This window comes from Sminthopsis crassicaudata, chromosome 4 (genome assembly GCF_048593235.1).
Source record: "Sminthopsis crassicaudata isolate SCR6 chromosome 4, ASM4859323v1, whole genome shotgun sequence".
In the NCBI taxonomy this organism is placed as follows: Eukaryota; Metazoa; Chordata; class Mammalia; order Dasyuromorphia; family Dasyuridae; genus Sminthopsis; species Sminthopsis crassicaudata.
This window is the reverse complement of record NC_133620.1, coordinates 67,789,597-67,806,314: the sequence shown is the minus strand read 5'-3', so window position 1 is coordinate 67,806,314 and position 16,718 is coordinate 67,789,597. Positions and strand designations below refer to the sequence as shown.

The following is a 16,718-nucleotide window of genomic DNA, read 5'->3' as shown; positions in this document are numbered from 1 at the left end:
CTGATAAGTCATTGTTAATGTGCTGTATGCCAGGTGGCCCACGTAACCTGAAGAAAGTTGACATTTTCAATAGAAAAATAAGGTTTTCTTTAGGCTTTCAAGACGAAAATAAAGAGAAAGCTGTTTAAAGCTTTAAACAGCCAGTCACATGACTGTGTGTCTAGCCATTGGAGAGAATTTGGATATAACATCTCTTCTGAAAAAAGGGGACCTGGTCAAACTAAGCAGTGATAAGGAGGGATAGTAATGAAAAACTAAGCTGTGATTGTGTTAATACAGGTTATAAAGTTTTTACCTCATTAAATAAAGGCATCCCCTATTCTACTGTATTAGCTTGTAGTAACTGTGAGTTCCTTCTTAGTTAAACTAAGATCCAGCTAAGAACTTGAAATAGAATTATTTCTAAAAATGAAGGGCACTAAGATACTTGGAATAATTCTGTTTTTCCCAGGGAAAATAAGCCTTTAGAGTGTAATCCAGCGGGTTAAAAATCCTACTTTGTTGTCTGTGGGGCTCTAGCATGTGGAAGCCCTGAGATTTCAGCTAGCCAGTGATCTTTCTGCATCTAAAGCCTGTTAAAGAGTTTACCATCAGCTTTACAAACACTCTCACATGTACTTTCCATATCTCTGTGTTTTTCAGCCTTCATGATTTTATTCACTGTTTTTCTGATAGGAAGAGTCTTATTAAAAAATTCCAGAGTTGGGAAAATCTACAGGAATTCTTTCTGTAGCATTATTCAGTCTTCCTTAAAAGACCACCAGTGAAGGGCAACTAATTCTACTTTTAAATCTGATTGCTAGGTCATTTTTCTTTATATCAAATCTAAAACTCCAATTTAGACATCTGTTTTCAGTTCTGCCCTCTCAGCCTAAGCAAAATAAGCCTAATTCCTCTTCCATCGACAACCATTCAAATACCTAAAAACATTTGTCATGTCTTTTCTTGAAGTGATGATGTTCATGTGGCTTGATCCCAGTTCCTCTCACCATCTCAATTACTGTTTTCTAAACATCAGCTTGTCATCATCCTTCACAAAATGTGGTGCAAGAATATAAAATTATTTAATTTCTTCATACTGTGGACATTTTACCTTTCTTAATGTGGCCTAAGATAATAGTTTTTCAAGATATTTCATGTCACAACAATTCAGTAAATTTTCAGTTTCCAATCTGCTAAAACACATAGACCATTTTAAGTTTTCCCTTTCTTATGCATGTGCCATTATTTTTCAGACTCCAAATTCAAGAGGTTCTTAACCTGGGAAATTCATGAATAGCAGCTCCTCTCAAGGATCTATAGGTAGATTTAAGGAGAGGACCTAAAAACTTTATTTTTGCTAACCTCTAACTGAAATTTGGCATTTCTTTCCTTTCATTAAGATTAAAAAAAAAAAAAAAACTATTCTAGAAAAGATAAATAAGCTTTGTCAAACTGCCAAAAGAGGGCCTATGGCACATAAAAATAGGTTAAGAACTCCTGCCCTGTTTTTTTTGTTGTTGTTGGGTGTTTTTTGGTTTTTGGTTTTTTTTTTTGTTTGTTTGTTTGTTTGTTTTTTGTCATTGCAGAAAATAGTAAACATTTTATCCTCTTTCTGTGATATAGGCTGGAAGTGGAGTCCTTCTGACAGGCCTTCTTTTGCTGAGACACATCAAGCTTTTGAAACTATGTTTCATGATTCCAGCATTTCTGAAGGTGAGGATTCTGATTCCATTAAGGAACATGTTGCATCAGAAAGAATGGATCTTTTTAGACTTGAGATAGCACTTTTTCCATTGTGTTAATAATGATGGTTTTTATTTATTGAGGGAGGAAAAAGAGGGCATTTCTTTTTGAATTTTAGATCTTTAACTTTAAAGTTGTTTTACTGCAAAATTAATTTAGTAATTTCTTGAATCAGTTTGATAATTTCCTTTATTTGACAACATTTAAGGGATAGGAACAAAAAGAAAAAAGGATACCATTTAATATCTTCCAATCAGCCGCCACCCCAAAAGGCAGAATCAATTCATAAAGTCATAAAGATCTTATTAGGCCAAGCTTTGACGACATTTTCTCAATCTGGTAGTCATTGTTGTACATAACAGAAGAAATCTTCAAAAAGCAACTAATAAAAAGTAGGAAAAGAAAATTGAATTTTGATCGTTTCCCTTACTGTAATTCAAATGATTAGAGAAATAAGGACCTTCCTTCTAAAGATATTTAAGATAGGTGACCAGAATTTGGATGTAGCACCATTGATCCTTTGGACCTTGATTGCTAAATGTATTTTTCAACCTTTTCTTTTCTTATACTTCCAATTCCAATTGGATCAAACTTAGTACTATGATCTTCGTGAGTCTGTAACAGGTTTAGAATAATATAAACTAAAGTAATTGAACTGTAGCATAAATTAGCTTCCAATTTAAGATATATATATATATTTGGTAAGGAAATTAAGTGATTTTTCCCAGGGTCACACAGCTAGCAAGTGTTAAATGCCTGAGGTTGAATTTGGACTCAGATCCTCAACTCCAGAGCCAGGATTCTACTCATTATAGTACCATTAGCTGCCCCTGTAACAAATACTTTTTAAAAAATCATCTACTGCACAAATAAAGTTACTAAAATGTCATGTACTTTGATCCAGAAATTCTGCCACAAGGCATTTTACTCAAGGAGATAATTTATTTTTAAAAATGGTCAACGTATGCCACAATATTACAGCCCTTTTTGTGGTAGCATATTGCAAACAAGTAGATGTCCACTGATTAGAGAAAAGATAAACCATTGTGGAATATGAATGGAATGTGATAGTAGTGTGCTAGACAATGAACATGGTAACTGAGAAGTATAAAGAATGAAGTCAGCAGTGCCAAGAAAGTCATCAACAAAGGAGGGTTCTGGGAAGATGGTGGGGAAGGTTAGTAAATTTCAAGCTCTCCTGATTTTTTTCCACAAACAGAAAAAATTTGTGCCTCAAGGCCAACATAGACTGATGAAAAATCAAGAGTTCTTAGGACAGAACAGGGATCCTCCTGATGCAACTTGAGAAGATCTAAAGAAAGATCCTGGGATTAACCTGTCTGAAGGGAAAACACCTCTAGGCTAGCTTTGCAGAAGCATCAAGCAGGGACCTTTATGTATGGCTGGAGCCTCTGCAGGAACCACAGAGACTTTCGCCTCCTGGACTATTGGTGGAGTCTTTGAGTCCAGGAAAAATCTTGGTTGATTAGGAACACCAAGCCCAGCCGTGCTGCAGAGCTGGGACCTGAGACATAAGGAACCAGCACTCATTAAGTACAGAGGCAGTGGGACAGGGATGCTGCTGGCTGTAGGCACTTGTAGGAGGGTGGAGAAAATTTGGAAGGAAAATTTGAAAATTAGGCAAGGGGGTGCAGCTAGGTGGCGCAGTGGATAGAGCACCAGCTCTGAAGTCAGGAGGACCTGAGTTCAAATTTAGCCTCAGACACTTAACCCTTCCTAGCTGTGTGAGCCTGGGCAAGGCACTTGACCCCAATTGCCTCAGCAAAAAAAAAAGAAAGAAAGAAAGAAAATTAGGCAAGGGAAAGCCAGTGAAGCTATGAGAAATCAAGAAATAACAAAATAGAGTTGTGATCAAAAAAAGAACCTTGACACAATAATGCAGGAAATAATTCAAGAAAATAGTCCTGTAGTGATAGAACATGAGGGGAAAATAGAAATAGAAAAAAATCCACCAATCACTACCTCAAAGAGATCCTTTGTGGAAAACACATAGGAATATTATTGCCAAATTTTGAAACCCCCAGATCAAAGAGAAAATGTTGCAAGAAACAAGAAAAAACAATTCAAATATACTGGAGCTACAATTAGAATTGTATAAGACTTATCAACAGCTTTAATAAAAGACCATAGGTACTAGAATCATATCTATAATATTGAATGAGGAAAAAATGCATTTTCAATGAGCGTGAATATTTTCAGGACTCTGTTAACCAAACCTGAACTTAACAGAAAATTTAACATATAAGAGTTAATATGAAAGATTAATTTTAAGGAATTTACCACTGGACAAATTGTTTTGTTTTTTTTACGTGGGAAATTATACTTTATGTTTAAGATTTACATCAACAATAGGGTAAGCTCAAAAGAAAGCTCAAAAGGCATAGTTAAGAATAACAATCAGTCCCCATAGTCCTTTTTTTCTCTCTCTGGATGCAGATGGCTCTCTCCATCACAAGTCTATTGGAATTGGCGTAAATCACCTCATTGTTGAAAAGATCCAGGTCCATCTGATGAGATATTTTTAAAAATAGTGAAAAATGTAAAAATTTATAAATAATTCCAAAATTTCATTTTGTTGAATTCTTGCTGAAGTAAAGTTTCATCTTATAAAGTGCATTTTTCTATCAAGAGATCAGCAGTGGCTGACTAATAGAGGGGGCAAGCAGTTTTCTAAGAGCCTAATTTATTTCATTTACATAAAATGGAACAGATTGTATCCATCCTCTTTTTAGTGTGCAGGTGTCAGCTTAAAAAATTAGTTCGAGGGGGTGGCTATATGCTATGAACTAAGTGAATTACTTTTGAGATAAAGTTACAAGGTGATAAACCAGATTGAGTATTCTATAAATTCTGTGGCTGTGCAAGAGAATTTACCACTAGTTAATCTTTTAATTGCCTCAGATTTTCATTTCAATTAGTTTCTCTCCTTCTGTCCTGTCCCTTCCTGTTCTTTTCTCTTTTCCTTCATGTTCTTGACATTTATAAAGGTATATTTAACCATCCCTCTTCATTATAACCCAGCCTACTTGATTTGGGGTAGATATTCGGTCATCATACTTTGGGGAGAGGGTTCCTCTCTACAATATTCCCTCAGCCTTCCCTAAAACAATTTTCCCTGCTTAGAACACTGCTCATGTTGGCCTTTCCTCCACCCTTGTGTCTTCTCACAGAGGTAGCTGAGGAGCTCGGGAGAACAGCTTCTTCTTCATCCATCGTGCCGTACCTGCCTCGATTACCCATACTTCCTTCCAAGACCAGGACCCTGAAGAAGCAGGCAGAGAACAAAGAGAACATAGATGGAACCTCAGACTCTGTAGAGCCCTCAGCCTCCAGCTCTGCCCCAGGTAGGAGAGGGACTGGGACAGGGGCTTTTCTTTATGTCCCTGAGTTGCTGGGATCTTCACTGGGCAAGGATGGTGCCCATATGAGGGGCCCCCTCCAGCTTGGTCTGCCTAACACAGTATTCCAGATGTCCAGTAAGAAACGCCTGGGTTATTCAGGGAAAAGAGTAACTTCGAGCCCAGCCAGTGGTGCCAAATGCTGCCTGGTCTTGGGCCCTATATATGAAGGATTGATGTTATTAGAAGTAGCCCTTCCTCCCCTTCTCCCCATGGCCTTTAACATTTCTGGGAATCCAGGCCGGGGACTTTCACAGCCAACACCCCTGAAGCAGACAGTAGCATTTCTGTGTCGCCACCCGCCTTATTTTTATTTGGCTATTTTCTTCAGGGTTCATTAGAAGCACACAGCCACCCACCGGATCCCCGGCGCTGCCTCGCAAACAGAGAGACAAATCACCCAGCAGCCTCTTGGAAGATGCCAAGGAGACCACATTTACCAGGGACCGAAAGGGGGGCTTCTTCAGTTCCTTCATGAAGAAGAGGAATGCCCCCACGCCACCCAAACGCAGCAGCTCCTTCCGTGAAATGGAAAATCAGCCCCACAAGAAGTACGAGCTCACAGGGAACTTCTCCTCCGTGGCTTCCCTGCAGCACGCCGACGGCTTTGCTTTCACTCCTGCCCAACAAGAGACAGCCCTGGTTGCTCCCAAGTGCTCCGGGGGCAGTTTTGCGCAGAGGACTTTCTGCAGTGAGGATGGGAGTGAAGGCGAAGGTGGAGGGGGGGGCAGTGCAAGTGCTGGGGGCGGGTGGTCAGGAATTACTGGCTTCTTCACACCACGCTTAATCAAAAAGACGCTGGGCTTACGGGCGGGGAAGCCCACCGCCGGAGAAGAGGCTTCCAAGCCTTTTCCAAGGTCAAACTCTACATCTTCCATGTCCTCAGGGCTTCCGGAGCAGGATAGGATGTCCATGACTCTTCCCAGGAACTGCCAGAGGTCCAAAATGCAGCTGGAAAGGACGGTATCCACCTCTTCTCAGCCCGAGGAGAGCGCGGGCCGGCAGGGGCTGGAGGAAGGTGCAGCCCTCTCCAGAGACAGACCGAAAGCCAAACTTTTGCCCCGGAATGCGGCAGCCCTTCCGCTGCGAGCCGCCTCGGGGGACACGGCTGCGGCTGAGAGGGAAGCGGTGGGCTCAGGGGCCAGCGCCCTGCCTAAGAGTAAGGAGAAGAATGGCACGGCAAGGCTGGCGATGGCGGGGCTCCCCGAGGACGGGGAGAGGCCGGCCTGGCCCTCCCCAGCCAAGGCCACCCCGGGCCTCCCAACCACTCACAACCACAAAGTGCCAGTTCTCATTTCCCCCACTCTGAAGCACGCCCCAGCCGACGTCCAGCTCATCGGCACAGACTCTCAGGGGAACAGATTCAAGCTCCTCTCAGAGCATCAGGTCCCTTCAGACAAGGACCGGCCCCGGCGCGTGAAACCAAAGTGCGCCCCTCCCCCGCCCCCTGTGATGAGGCTTTTACAGCACCCGCCCACGTGCCCAGACCTCCCAGAAGAGCAGCACTCCCCAGCAGGAGGGCATCCCGGACCCGAAGTGCAGGAAGGGGGGAAAAAGGCAGCAGCCCCAGCCACGACCCCTGTGGGCACAAAAGCCGGGAGGCCCACCATGCCCCCACCTCAAGTGCCTCTGTCCGCCTGTTCCACGTCACCGGCAAAAATGGCCAACGGCACCGCAGGCACCAAAGTGGCGCTGAGGAAGACCAAGCAGGCCGCGGAGAAGATCTCGGCCGACAAAATCAGCAAAGAAGCCCTGCTCGAATGTGCAGACCTGCTGTCCAGTGCCATTTCGGAACCCATGCCCAACAGCCAGCTGGTGGACACTGGGCACCAGCTGCTGGATTACTGCTCAGGCTATGTAGACTGCATCCCGCAGACTCGCAACAAGTTTGCTTTCCGGGAAGCTGTGAGCAAACTGGAACTGAGCCTGCAGGAGCTGCAGGTGTCCTCGGCCGCGGCCGGCCTGCCCGGAACTAACCCCGTCCTTAATAACTTATTGTCGTGCGTCCAGGAAATCAGCGACGTGGTCCAGAGGTAGCTACTGCCGCCCGGCTGGAAGACGCGCTGGGGATGGGGAGGGGAGTGAGGGACTCGTTTTTCCTGTGTTCTTGCTTTCACAAAATGAAAGACTGATACTTGAGTGAGTTCATGTGAAGTACCTCAGATCACTGAGTTCTCACGTTTACAGGTTCATCTCAGAAGTTACAAACGTACACAAAGTGCAGGGGCGGGAAAAGGGGAGCTGGGGCTGACAGGCAGGGCTTAGAAGCGGAGAGTGGCCTGTGGGAAAGCACCCTCACTGAAAAATCAGGTAATGTGTGTGCGCCGCGCCGGAGAGAGAAGTCAGACCCGCTCCTTCTGGTGGTGGCCGGGCCTGTCCATCCCGGGCAGGGACGGCTCTCATCTCAGTACGGCGTCAGGGACCTTCCCCTGAAAGCCCTCAACACTGGAGCGCTGCCTCGGCCTGGACAAAGGGGTTTTGCCTCTACAAGTTTTAGGGGAAAGGATCCAGTCTCTTTGGACATGTAGTTGTGATCCGAAGGTGATGCTGAATGGGTCGGGAGAAGAGGCAGATGCCTTGAGAATGGGGTCCTCCACAGCTGTGGGAGGTGGCTGCTAAAATTGTTTCCACAAGGTGTCCTTGTTCCGTCTCTCAACTGCAAATGTTTCAGAACCATGGCCCCCTGCTCTCCACCTTTCCCTCCATCATGTGTCTGTGGTCTCCAAGTGAGCTGGGCTGGCAGGTCTAACCTAGGGTCCCTGTGACTGGCGGGGGGGGGGGGGGGGGCGTCTTTCCTTGCTTGTCCAGCCCAGGTGCTGGCTGGCATTCACTGAGGCCTCAGAATCACCACCCTGCTGGTCAGTGCCAGCAAACCGGTGGTTTCTCTAGTCCCTTTCTGGGTAAGATGCCCTTTACCTTCTTTATTAGCACTTGGAATATTAACACAATAACTGGGCATGTCAGTTGTCAGGTTGCAAACCTCCAGAGGACTCCTTTTCACTGCTGCACCTATCACCGTGATATATTTTTCTCTCTCCTCTCTTCTCCCTCTCCCCCCCTCTCTCTGTCTCTCTCTCACACACAGACACACACAAATTTTGGGCTCAGGTGGTTAGAGTACCTGAGATGCTGTTTGGTTTCTTCAGCTTCCTAATGTACTGTTGGGGAAGAATATGTTCAGGAGTTGGACACACTTTTCTGAAAGCTCGCGATAGTAATAATAGCTAAAGTTCATTTAGCTCTTTGAAGTTTTACAAAGGACTTAAAACTGTCAGGCCCATATGTGGGTTTGTAGCTCCCTCTCTAAAGTTCATCTAGAAGATCAGATCATTTTGAAAATCCTGTTGGGTTCTGATTTTTCCCCCAACTCTCCACTAGGTTGTCTTTCCTAGGAGACTCAACTGTCGTTGCTTCTCAGGGCCAGTGTGCCAGCCTTGGTAAGTGAAGGACGTCTTCCTGTCCGTGAGCTTTTACTTTCTTGGGACCCTCTAGATCGATAAGCCCTTTGGGGATTCTGTCAACATCACCAGAGCCAGTTCTTACACGTGCTGCTATTTAGCATCTGCCTCTCACATTTGTCCTGACTGATGGAGCTGTTTGTTTGTAAGAATCAGATTGAAAATGTTTGTCTTATCATAGCATTTTATCCCACTTGAGGCATCCAGAACTTCAGGGAACTGTTCTTTCCAGGAAAATATTATTACTTAGAGCCAGGGAATTTGGTTGGAATTAGAATTTAGAATTCTGCCCTAAAAAAGAAGACTACATTTTCCTTTTCTTTTAAGATTTAAGTAGGGAAACTAATTAGAATTCAACAAATGTGAATCAGAGGGATGGGGGTTATTAATCCTGTAAAGAGAAGACCGATACCTTTCTGGTACATGCTCCGTCCAAACCTGTCCTAATCTTATTAGGAATGGAATTAGAGTCAAATGTTCAATATTGAGTTTTCTTTCCATCACTGATTAGCTGTCACAGGCTTATTTTTTCATCTTTTAATTGAAAATAATAGTTGTTTTCTAGGGGATTATTAGAATTTTCTCTTTAAAAGACCTTTAGTCCACAGTGCTTTCTTGGATGTTCTTTTTTTTTTTTTCCTTTTCATGCTTTGATACCAACTGTTAATAAAATTTAGAATTGTGCTGAATATTGCTAGAATTGTAAGGGGCCACAGTGTTGGAGGTTTAGGTCTTTGACCAGGGAAAGGAGAGTGATGCTTTTAGTTAAAAGGAAAGCAAACTGGGTTATTTAGTCACCATTGGAAAGAAGCAAGGTCTAAAAGAAACATGAGAGGAAGAAAAAAAGCATTCTGTTTTTCTTTCATATATTTTTGTAATGTCATTCTTCACAGTACCTGCCAGTATAGTACATGCAATATGTAACCAAATTAATTTAGCTTTTTCTTCCTTGAAGTCCATACCTCACATCAGACACATAAAGAACAAAGCATTACCTTGGGAAAAGGAGGCAAAATTGTTTGGTTCCTGAATTAAGGTTTTTCCTAACACTGGAGTCATTTAACTTCTTCCTTACTAACTTTATGGTTATCCTTGATCAGTGATGATCTGTGGTAAATTGGGAAAGGTTCACTCTGGTCTGTCATGCACTCCAATAATACTACTACTTGCTATATTACCCATACCCCTAGCATTTTAAAAATAAACTTAAAATTGTGTTTGGGAGTATTGGAGTGATACTAGTTAGGAAGGTTTTCTTTGCTCCTCTTGGTAAACTTTAATCAAGACCATCAGCTTTCTCTCTCTTTTTAGGAAGAGAAAACAAGTTAAAACTCTAGGAAGTGATTATGCCACTTTTCAGATTTTTCCCTGAACAAGGGTATGAAATTAGGGCAGCAAAATTATTCCTTTAAAGAATGCTCTTTTTTAGAAGGATCTTCTTTCCTGAAAGTGCTGAAAACAAGGTTTGGAGAAAGACACATTGCTGTGTTTAAGGGTCCTGGGTCTTCCACTGATGATTAATCACTCATTCATTATACACTGCCTAGACTAGAGATGAGCTTGGCAGCATGGACCAGCCTTATTGCCCTCCTCCCAGGGGGAAACTTGAGGACCTCAGCCATGCAGTTTCAGGACTCTAGTCAATTTAGGGCTCTAGTCAGACACTGTCAATTTGTTATACAACTAGAACTTAGTTTTTTTAATGTTTTTGGTTCTCCCTCCCCTCCCCACCCCCCAAGCAAGTAATTTTGGATTCAGAACCCTAGAAGACTGTTACTGGAGAGCTCTAAGAGCCATTGACTAAAACTCAAGGGGAGAAAGCACAACTAATAAATGGCACTGAAATTGTTTCTTTAAGAGTCAATTATGTTTTGTTTCTAATTAGTCATATAAGCTGCCATTGCTTGAGTTCATGTATTGCGGGCTTACATATGATATGAATGTTATGGATATGATTCCTGAACTGTATTTCTCATCAGAAGCAACATTGTTCTGTCCACTACAGCTTGCCTCACTTTATACGATAGATATCTTCATTAAAGGTAAAATGAAAATGTGTTTACTGCATTCTATTTTCCCACTAACTTTCATTACAATTTTCAGAGATGTGTACTTGTGAAAAGGAAAAAAACCTACTCTGGTATTGGTCCAAATACAGGCCATTTCTTTTCTTTCTATCCTCCTACCTCGATGGGAAAATTATGGCTTATATAAAATCTATATGTGTGCTAAAATTAGGCTATTAGTACTGTAGACAGTTAAGTCTCATTGGTCTTCCAGAAGAATCTGTATCAACAGCTTCCCCATTGACCTAAACACATTAATGAGGTTCACGCCAACTGTACCTATTTACAGTATGAGCATCATCTGGAAGTTTCTCCTTTACCATGCCACCCTGCCTTGAATTCCTTGAGAATATTTTACTTCAAAGCTTAAGCACACTCCCTTCCTTTTCTTTTTACCCAGGGCCAGAAAGAACTACTTGGGGGAGATGATAGAAGAGGATTGTCTCGATGTCTTAACCAAAGAGTTCACTTTTTGTCTCAAGCCTCTGACTCCATGGAGCTTAATATTAGAGAGTAGAAAACTAATAGGAAAGGCAGTTGAATGTGCTAAAGCCCTAGCTTTGCAACTGGTTTAGGGGTTGATTTAAGAACAGAATCAAAGAAGGAAGCTGTCAATGGTGAAGGGGAAAATGACCATTTAGAGTAGCCCACCACACCTTTAAAAAGTCCTACTTCGTGGTTATTTGCCATTCTAAATATCCCTACTTTGATTTGTCTTACATTTTTTGTGTGGCAAAACCTTATTTATTTGCTTTTAGGGGGAAAAAATTATATTTCTCCCACAAAGGTTGCTGATTTTTAGTATGACGATTTAAAATCATTTAATGTATATTCAAATATTTTCCTCTTAAAAATCTACTTTTAAGGTTATGAAATTTATACCAATATGGTAATCAGATTCACAACTGATTCCTTTTCACTTTAAAGAACATTTTACCCTTTGGTAAGACACATTCCATGTGTATGTAGCTGATCATAAATTCTTAGAACTGAAATGGGTCTTAGAGATCATCTCCTCCAGCCCTTCTCAATTTTCAGATGTAAAAAATGAGACACATAGTATTGCTGTCTCATGATCATACAGTGAGTTAGGGGCATATCTAGGTCTAGACTACAGGTCTCTGGATTTCTCACCCATTGTTTTGTTTCCCCCATACACTAGGATGCCTTACATAAAATTTTGCAATAATAACTCCCATTTGTACAGCGCTTTAAGGTTTGTGAAGCACTTTCTGTGGGGTAGGTAGAGCAAGTCATGGCTCCCCCTTTTACAGAAGTGGAAGCCAAGGTTCTAAGAGATTTAACTAACTTGTTGTACAGTTAGGTGGCTTATTCAGGACATGAACCCAGATCTCCTGACCCCAAATCGAGTGCTCTTTCCATTATTCCTATGCAAGAAAGATTAGTCAAATAGTCCATGTGTTCTACAGTAATATTATAAAATACCAAAGTCCATTTTATTGGGAGTTCTCATTGACTAAATAGGATTCAAATGTTTAAATAGTCACGATGGTTAAGTTATTGCCCTAAATGTTAAGCAGAACTCACTAATTTTAAATATTCGGGTTCAAAAGTTATGCAAGAATGCTTCCTCCTTACTCCCTTACTTACACCCAACAGAGTTCAGGCATTGTTAGCATATACCAGTTTTCATATTGATAGTAAAGGTATGCTCTATTGGGGGAGGGAAAGGAATCTGGAAAATGTCCTTATTTGGAGAAATTCAGAACAATCACTTTCCTAAATAACTGAGTAAGTTTGAACCTGATCATGAATATCAACAGAATGAAATTGTCCTTAACTCCAGTTATATGCTAAGGATATCATTTTGAAAAACTTGGGGCTAACTTGCCTATTTATGTTAGAGCACTTCAGAAAGCAACAGTTGATATTTTTCTATTGCTGAATAGAAAAACTCTTCTCTGGACTTTGAAGAAATTAGGTATCATATTCTTGAACAGCTATCCTGTATAAATTGAAAATGCTTGGTAATCTAGTGTGGTAATGATAAATTTGATACAAGTTGATGTTGAGTTCCTTTAAGACTGTGCCCTTTGTCATTTTTGTATCTGAGAATGACCATCCTTTTTATAGGGGGAGGGGAGTAAAGGAAGGAAAGGGAGAATATCCTTTTCCTCTGTTTCAGTATCTGGTATAAAGTCAGCACCAATAAGCTATTGAGAAGCTTCTTGAGTTTCTTCCAATATTCCATACAGTTTATAAACTTGCCATATATCAGCTATCTTTTTTTTTTTTTTTGTATAGTTGAACACAGTTCTTTGACCCTTTGATCCTAAAACACCTAAGAGTATATTCTGATGGCCATAATTTTGAGTCATAACCCTATATCCTGAAATCTGCAGTTAAGAATCTAAAGACTACCACCTTCCTTCCATTTTATTAACTCATTAGTGTGCTTACTTGAACTATGGACTGTTCTTTTGGACTGTTGTTATGCTTTTACTAATTTGGTACCATATATCCCTTTGTTCTGTTCAGGTGTTGACTAACTTTATACACTAGACTTCTGAATAAGAATGGCAAAGGGGTAAAAGATAGCACCATGACTGAAACTGGCCTTTCACAGGGCCATACCATCTTCTTTTTCCCCCAGCCTATCTCTTTGGAAGTACAGATTTAGGTTACCATTAGTAGAAGTCAGATTTGTTGGCTTGTTTGGGTTTTTTTACCAGCTGCACATGCTTCTTAATAATTTATATGACAACATCTGAGCTAATTATGAACTGTTATAACTATATGAAATGCCTAGCCCATTGGAAGATCAGAATACCATTGAAAATGCTTTTTTTCCATTTGAAAATAAAATGAGAATTAGAAATTCCTCAAGATAGCCCACACCCTTCTGAGAACCAGCCTGTACTGGCTAGTATTATTATTGGTAGTAAAATTCCAACCCGAGTGTGATCTAGGTCTAAAATCTTCCATTTGGCAGTCATTTGGGGCTCACTTTATACTATAGTTGGAAGCTGGCTTTGGTTTTTAAATGTACAGACATAAAACAATGCAAGGCTTTCAGTTCAATTCAACATCTTAATGAGGCAATTGTTCTTCGGAGTCACTGCTGCTGCTCTTATACTTTTGGAACATAAATCACCTCAATTTGCCACTTCTTCTATGGGGGAATACCTGAAGAATTGTCATACTAAAATACCTGATTCTGTTCTTCCCCAGACACTCCAGCAAGGGTTTCCCTAATCAAGAGTAGTTTAGAAAAGTACTATTAATAAATCCTGGGCCAGGAGGAGATTTTCCCCAATAGTGGTCTTAGGTCTTGATGCTTCCTATGCTATATATACTCACTATTGTGCACTCCATCAGAGTGATATGCTAGTATAACATTTGTTTCTTAACATTTTTCTATTCCCAAGATGTTTTTCATGGGTGCAAATGAAAGATAGTTAAAGGTTCCAACTTAACTAATAAGGTTCGAGGGGGAGAATAGATTTCATGTTCCTCCAAAGGAAAGGAAAACTACATCAACTAACTTAGGTTGGTAATATGGCTAAAACATCTCCATTAAACCTATTTTATGAGAGGGTACATTCCGTTATACTGGATCTCATAGGAAAAATTTGGACTGCCAGCTTGATTTTTGCACTATTGTTGAGCCTACATAACAGAGCTCTTCATATTATTAGTGTGTTCTTTGCACACTGATTTGTTGGCTGGGGTAGAGCAGTATATTACAACTCATCCCTTTCTGCACCAGTGCACTGATTTCCTTGCACCTATATCACTTGTACATTTGAAATTCTTTTAAAAAAAAAAAAAAAAAAAACTTTCCTAAAAGAAAAATTGCTTTCATGCTTAGAAACCCTGATTCATTAGGCCCATAAGAGCACAATCCTGTTTTGAATCCCTGTGTACAGGATCTTGTTGGAGTGTTTCCTTGGACATCCCTGGTTTTGGAGCTAAGTGATAATCTATTCTATGCCCTGTCTAGAATGACTCCCTTTTCTTTCATTAGTATACATTAATTCCCATTCCATCTTGTTTTGTTCCAAATGTGATCCTATAAAAGTCAGTATAGGAAATTAAACTTTGCCACACTGATTTAGAGGTTTCTGAATTCACTGATTTTTAAATAGTCTGTTCTTTAAGGAAAAGCAAAAGAGGTAAGCTTCTGAAAGCTGACTTTTTTTTTTTTTTTTAAGAGTAAGGTACTGTTCTGTAAATTCTATAAATCTGCTAAATTCTCCTTTGTACTTGATCCTTCAGTGTAATATACATAGACCATGTAAATATATAAAGTAAACTCTGGTATGATTGGGGTATTCTGGTCATAGTGTTTATATTTCTAATACATTATTAGAATTTTCAGAAGAATCAAAATCAAACAGATAACAGACTACATTGAAAATCATTGTTGATGATTCAGAAGGCATTTCAGGTACTTGCCTTTGAATCATAGATGATAGCAGTTCCTCAAGGTCTTTATAAACACAACTTATCATTGTACTGTAGATGCACCCAAGTAGCAGTCAACACATTTCTGGTTAATAGAATGCTGGATAAACAAGTTTTTACAATGTCCTATTGGTTATCACAATACTCCCCCCCAAAAAAAGGAGCTTAGGCTGTCTGGATTACCTTGAGGAATATGGATTTTTTCAACAGCTGGAACAAAACATTGGAAGCAAAAGCATTGATTTAAAATGGTTTTATTTTTAAAGAAGCTTCTGCTGAGACCCTTGTCTCCTGTCTTCCAGGGGCTGGTATGTGTGTTTACCATTGCCATAAAGGTGAAGAAGATAGGGAAGCAACATCATAAGATGTTTATTTTGTATCACCCGTGTTGGGCAAACGAAGGAACTAATAGAGACAGGAAGGAGCAGAGTTAAGGCAGCTAACAAGCCAATTTCTCTTTTATTAACACAATTCGAGTAGATGTCATCCTGCACCTGTATTATCATCCTGGCATTTGTAACGATCAATTCAGTCAGTCAGATGATTAAAGCATGGTCAGAAACCTGTCTCCTGTTGTGGATCTTATACTTTATTTCCTGTGGCAGCCTAATTCTTTTCCCTTAGTTGACATTGGAAAAAGCCCTGTCTTAAGTGATGCCCACTGGATTAAAAATAGTGCATCCCATGGGGAATGGGGGTTCTATGTAATGAAACACATGGGTTTGGGTTGTTTTTTGTTTTTTTAGTTTATAAAATGAAATATTTATACCAAAGGTCACACTTCCCAGCTGTATGTGTTGTGCACAGAGAACAATGATTCAGATCATTTCAGCACAGTTTATATTGCTAGTATATACGGTGGAGAAAATATTGGATTAAACTGAAAATACGTTAATCACAGATTACACTACCAGTGTTGTCAATTGTTTGTTTTTTTGTTATTGTAATATATTTTGTTTTTCTAATTTAATTCTCTCACTCTGTTGTCTTGACTGTGAACTGCTAACAGTGTTAAACTTGATGTAAATAAATGAGGCCCTTGGAGTGGGTCTTCTTTCTGCCTGTTTCACAAGGTTTTGCCAATTTGCATTTTGTTTTAAATAAAGGTTGCAATATTTTATTGGCAAAATGCTTTGTGTGTTGCATTTCCATGGAAGCTGGTAAGCATACTATTGAATGAAGGAACCTATATAATCTAGGTGGAAGTATAAGGTATTGTAACTTTTTTCTTCAACATAACCCAAATGAAATATATCTTCCATTGGGGACAATTATTTGACCTTTGAAAATAGATCTTATTTTTTTTTCTGAAGACATCAGGACCCAAATCTTGTCAAAACAATAAGATCATTAAGCCAAGTAAATTGAGGTGTAGTTTTATCAAGATTAATTGGCGGAGATGGGGGAGAAGTGATGGTGCTCAAAATGGCTCAGATTCAGGAAATTACTAAGATGGTGCAAACATATAATGAACATTCATTAGAATATATGTGATCTAATGGGTCTGCTCTCTCCAGTCATTTTGAGGATAGAGTAACCTTGAAGATGTGAATCCCTGTGTATACTTGAACCTATCTGGTCTGTCTAAGGGTTTAACTTCTAGGTATCTTGCCTGAATCGAA

At 40.3% G+C, this 16,718-nt stretch overlaps 1 protein-coding gene across 2 annotated transcripts in view; it reads left to right on the top strand.

Moving 5' to 3' along the window:
* Nucleotides 1-16,225, top strand: part of ABL2 (ABL proto-oncogene 2, non-receptor tyrosine kinase) — a 106,217-nt gene extending 89,992 nt beyond the window's left edge. For both annotated transcript variants that reach the window (XM_074308484.1, XM_074308485.1), the window contains exons 9-11: nucleotides 1,606-1,695; nucleotides 4,917-5,090; nucleotides 5,476-16,225. In XM_074308484.1, coding sequence (XP_074164585.1) covers nucleotides 1,606-1,695; nucleotides 4,917-5,090; nucleotides 5,476-7,181 — 1,970 coding nt within the window. In that variant the 3' untranslated portion in view covers nucleotides 7,182-16,225. The remainder of the gene's footprint in view (nucleotides 1-1,605; nucleotides 1,696-4,916; nucleotides 5,091-5,475) is intronic.
* The last annotated feature ends 493 nt before the right edge of the window (nucleotides 16,226-16,718 follow it).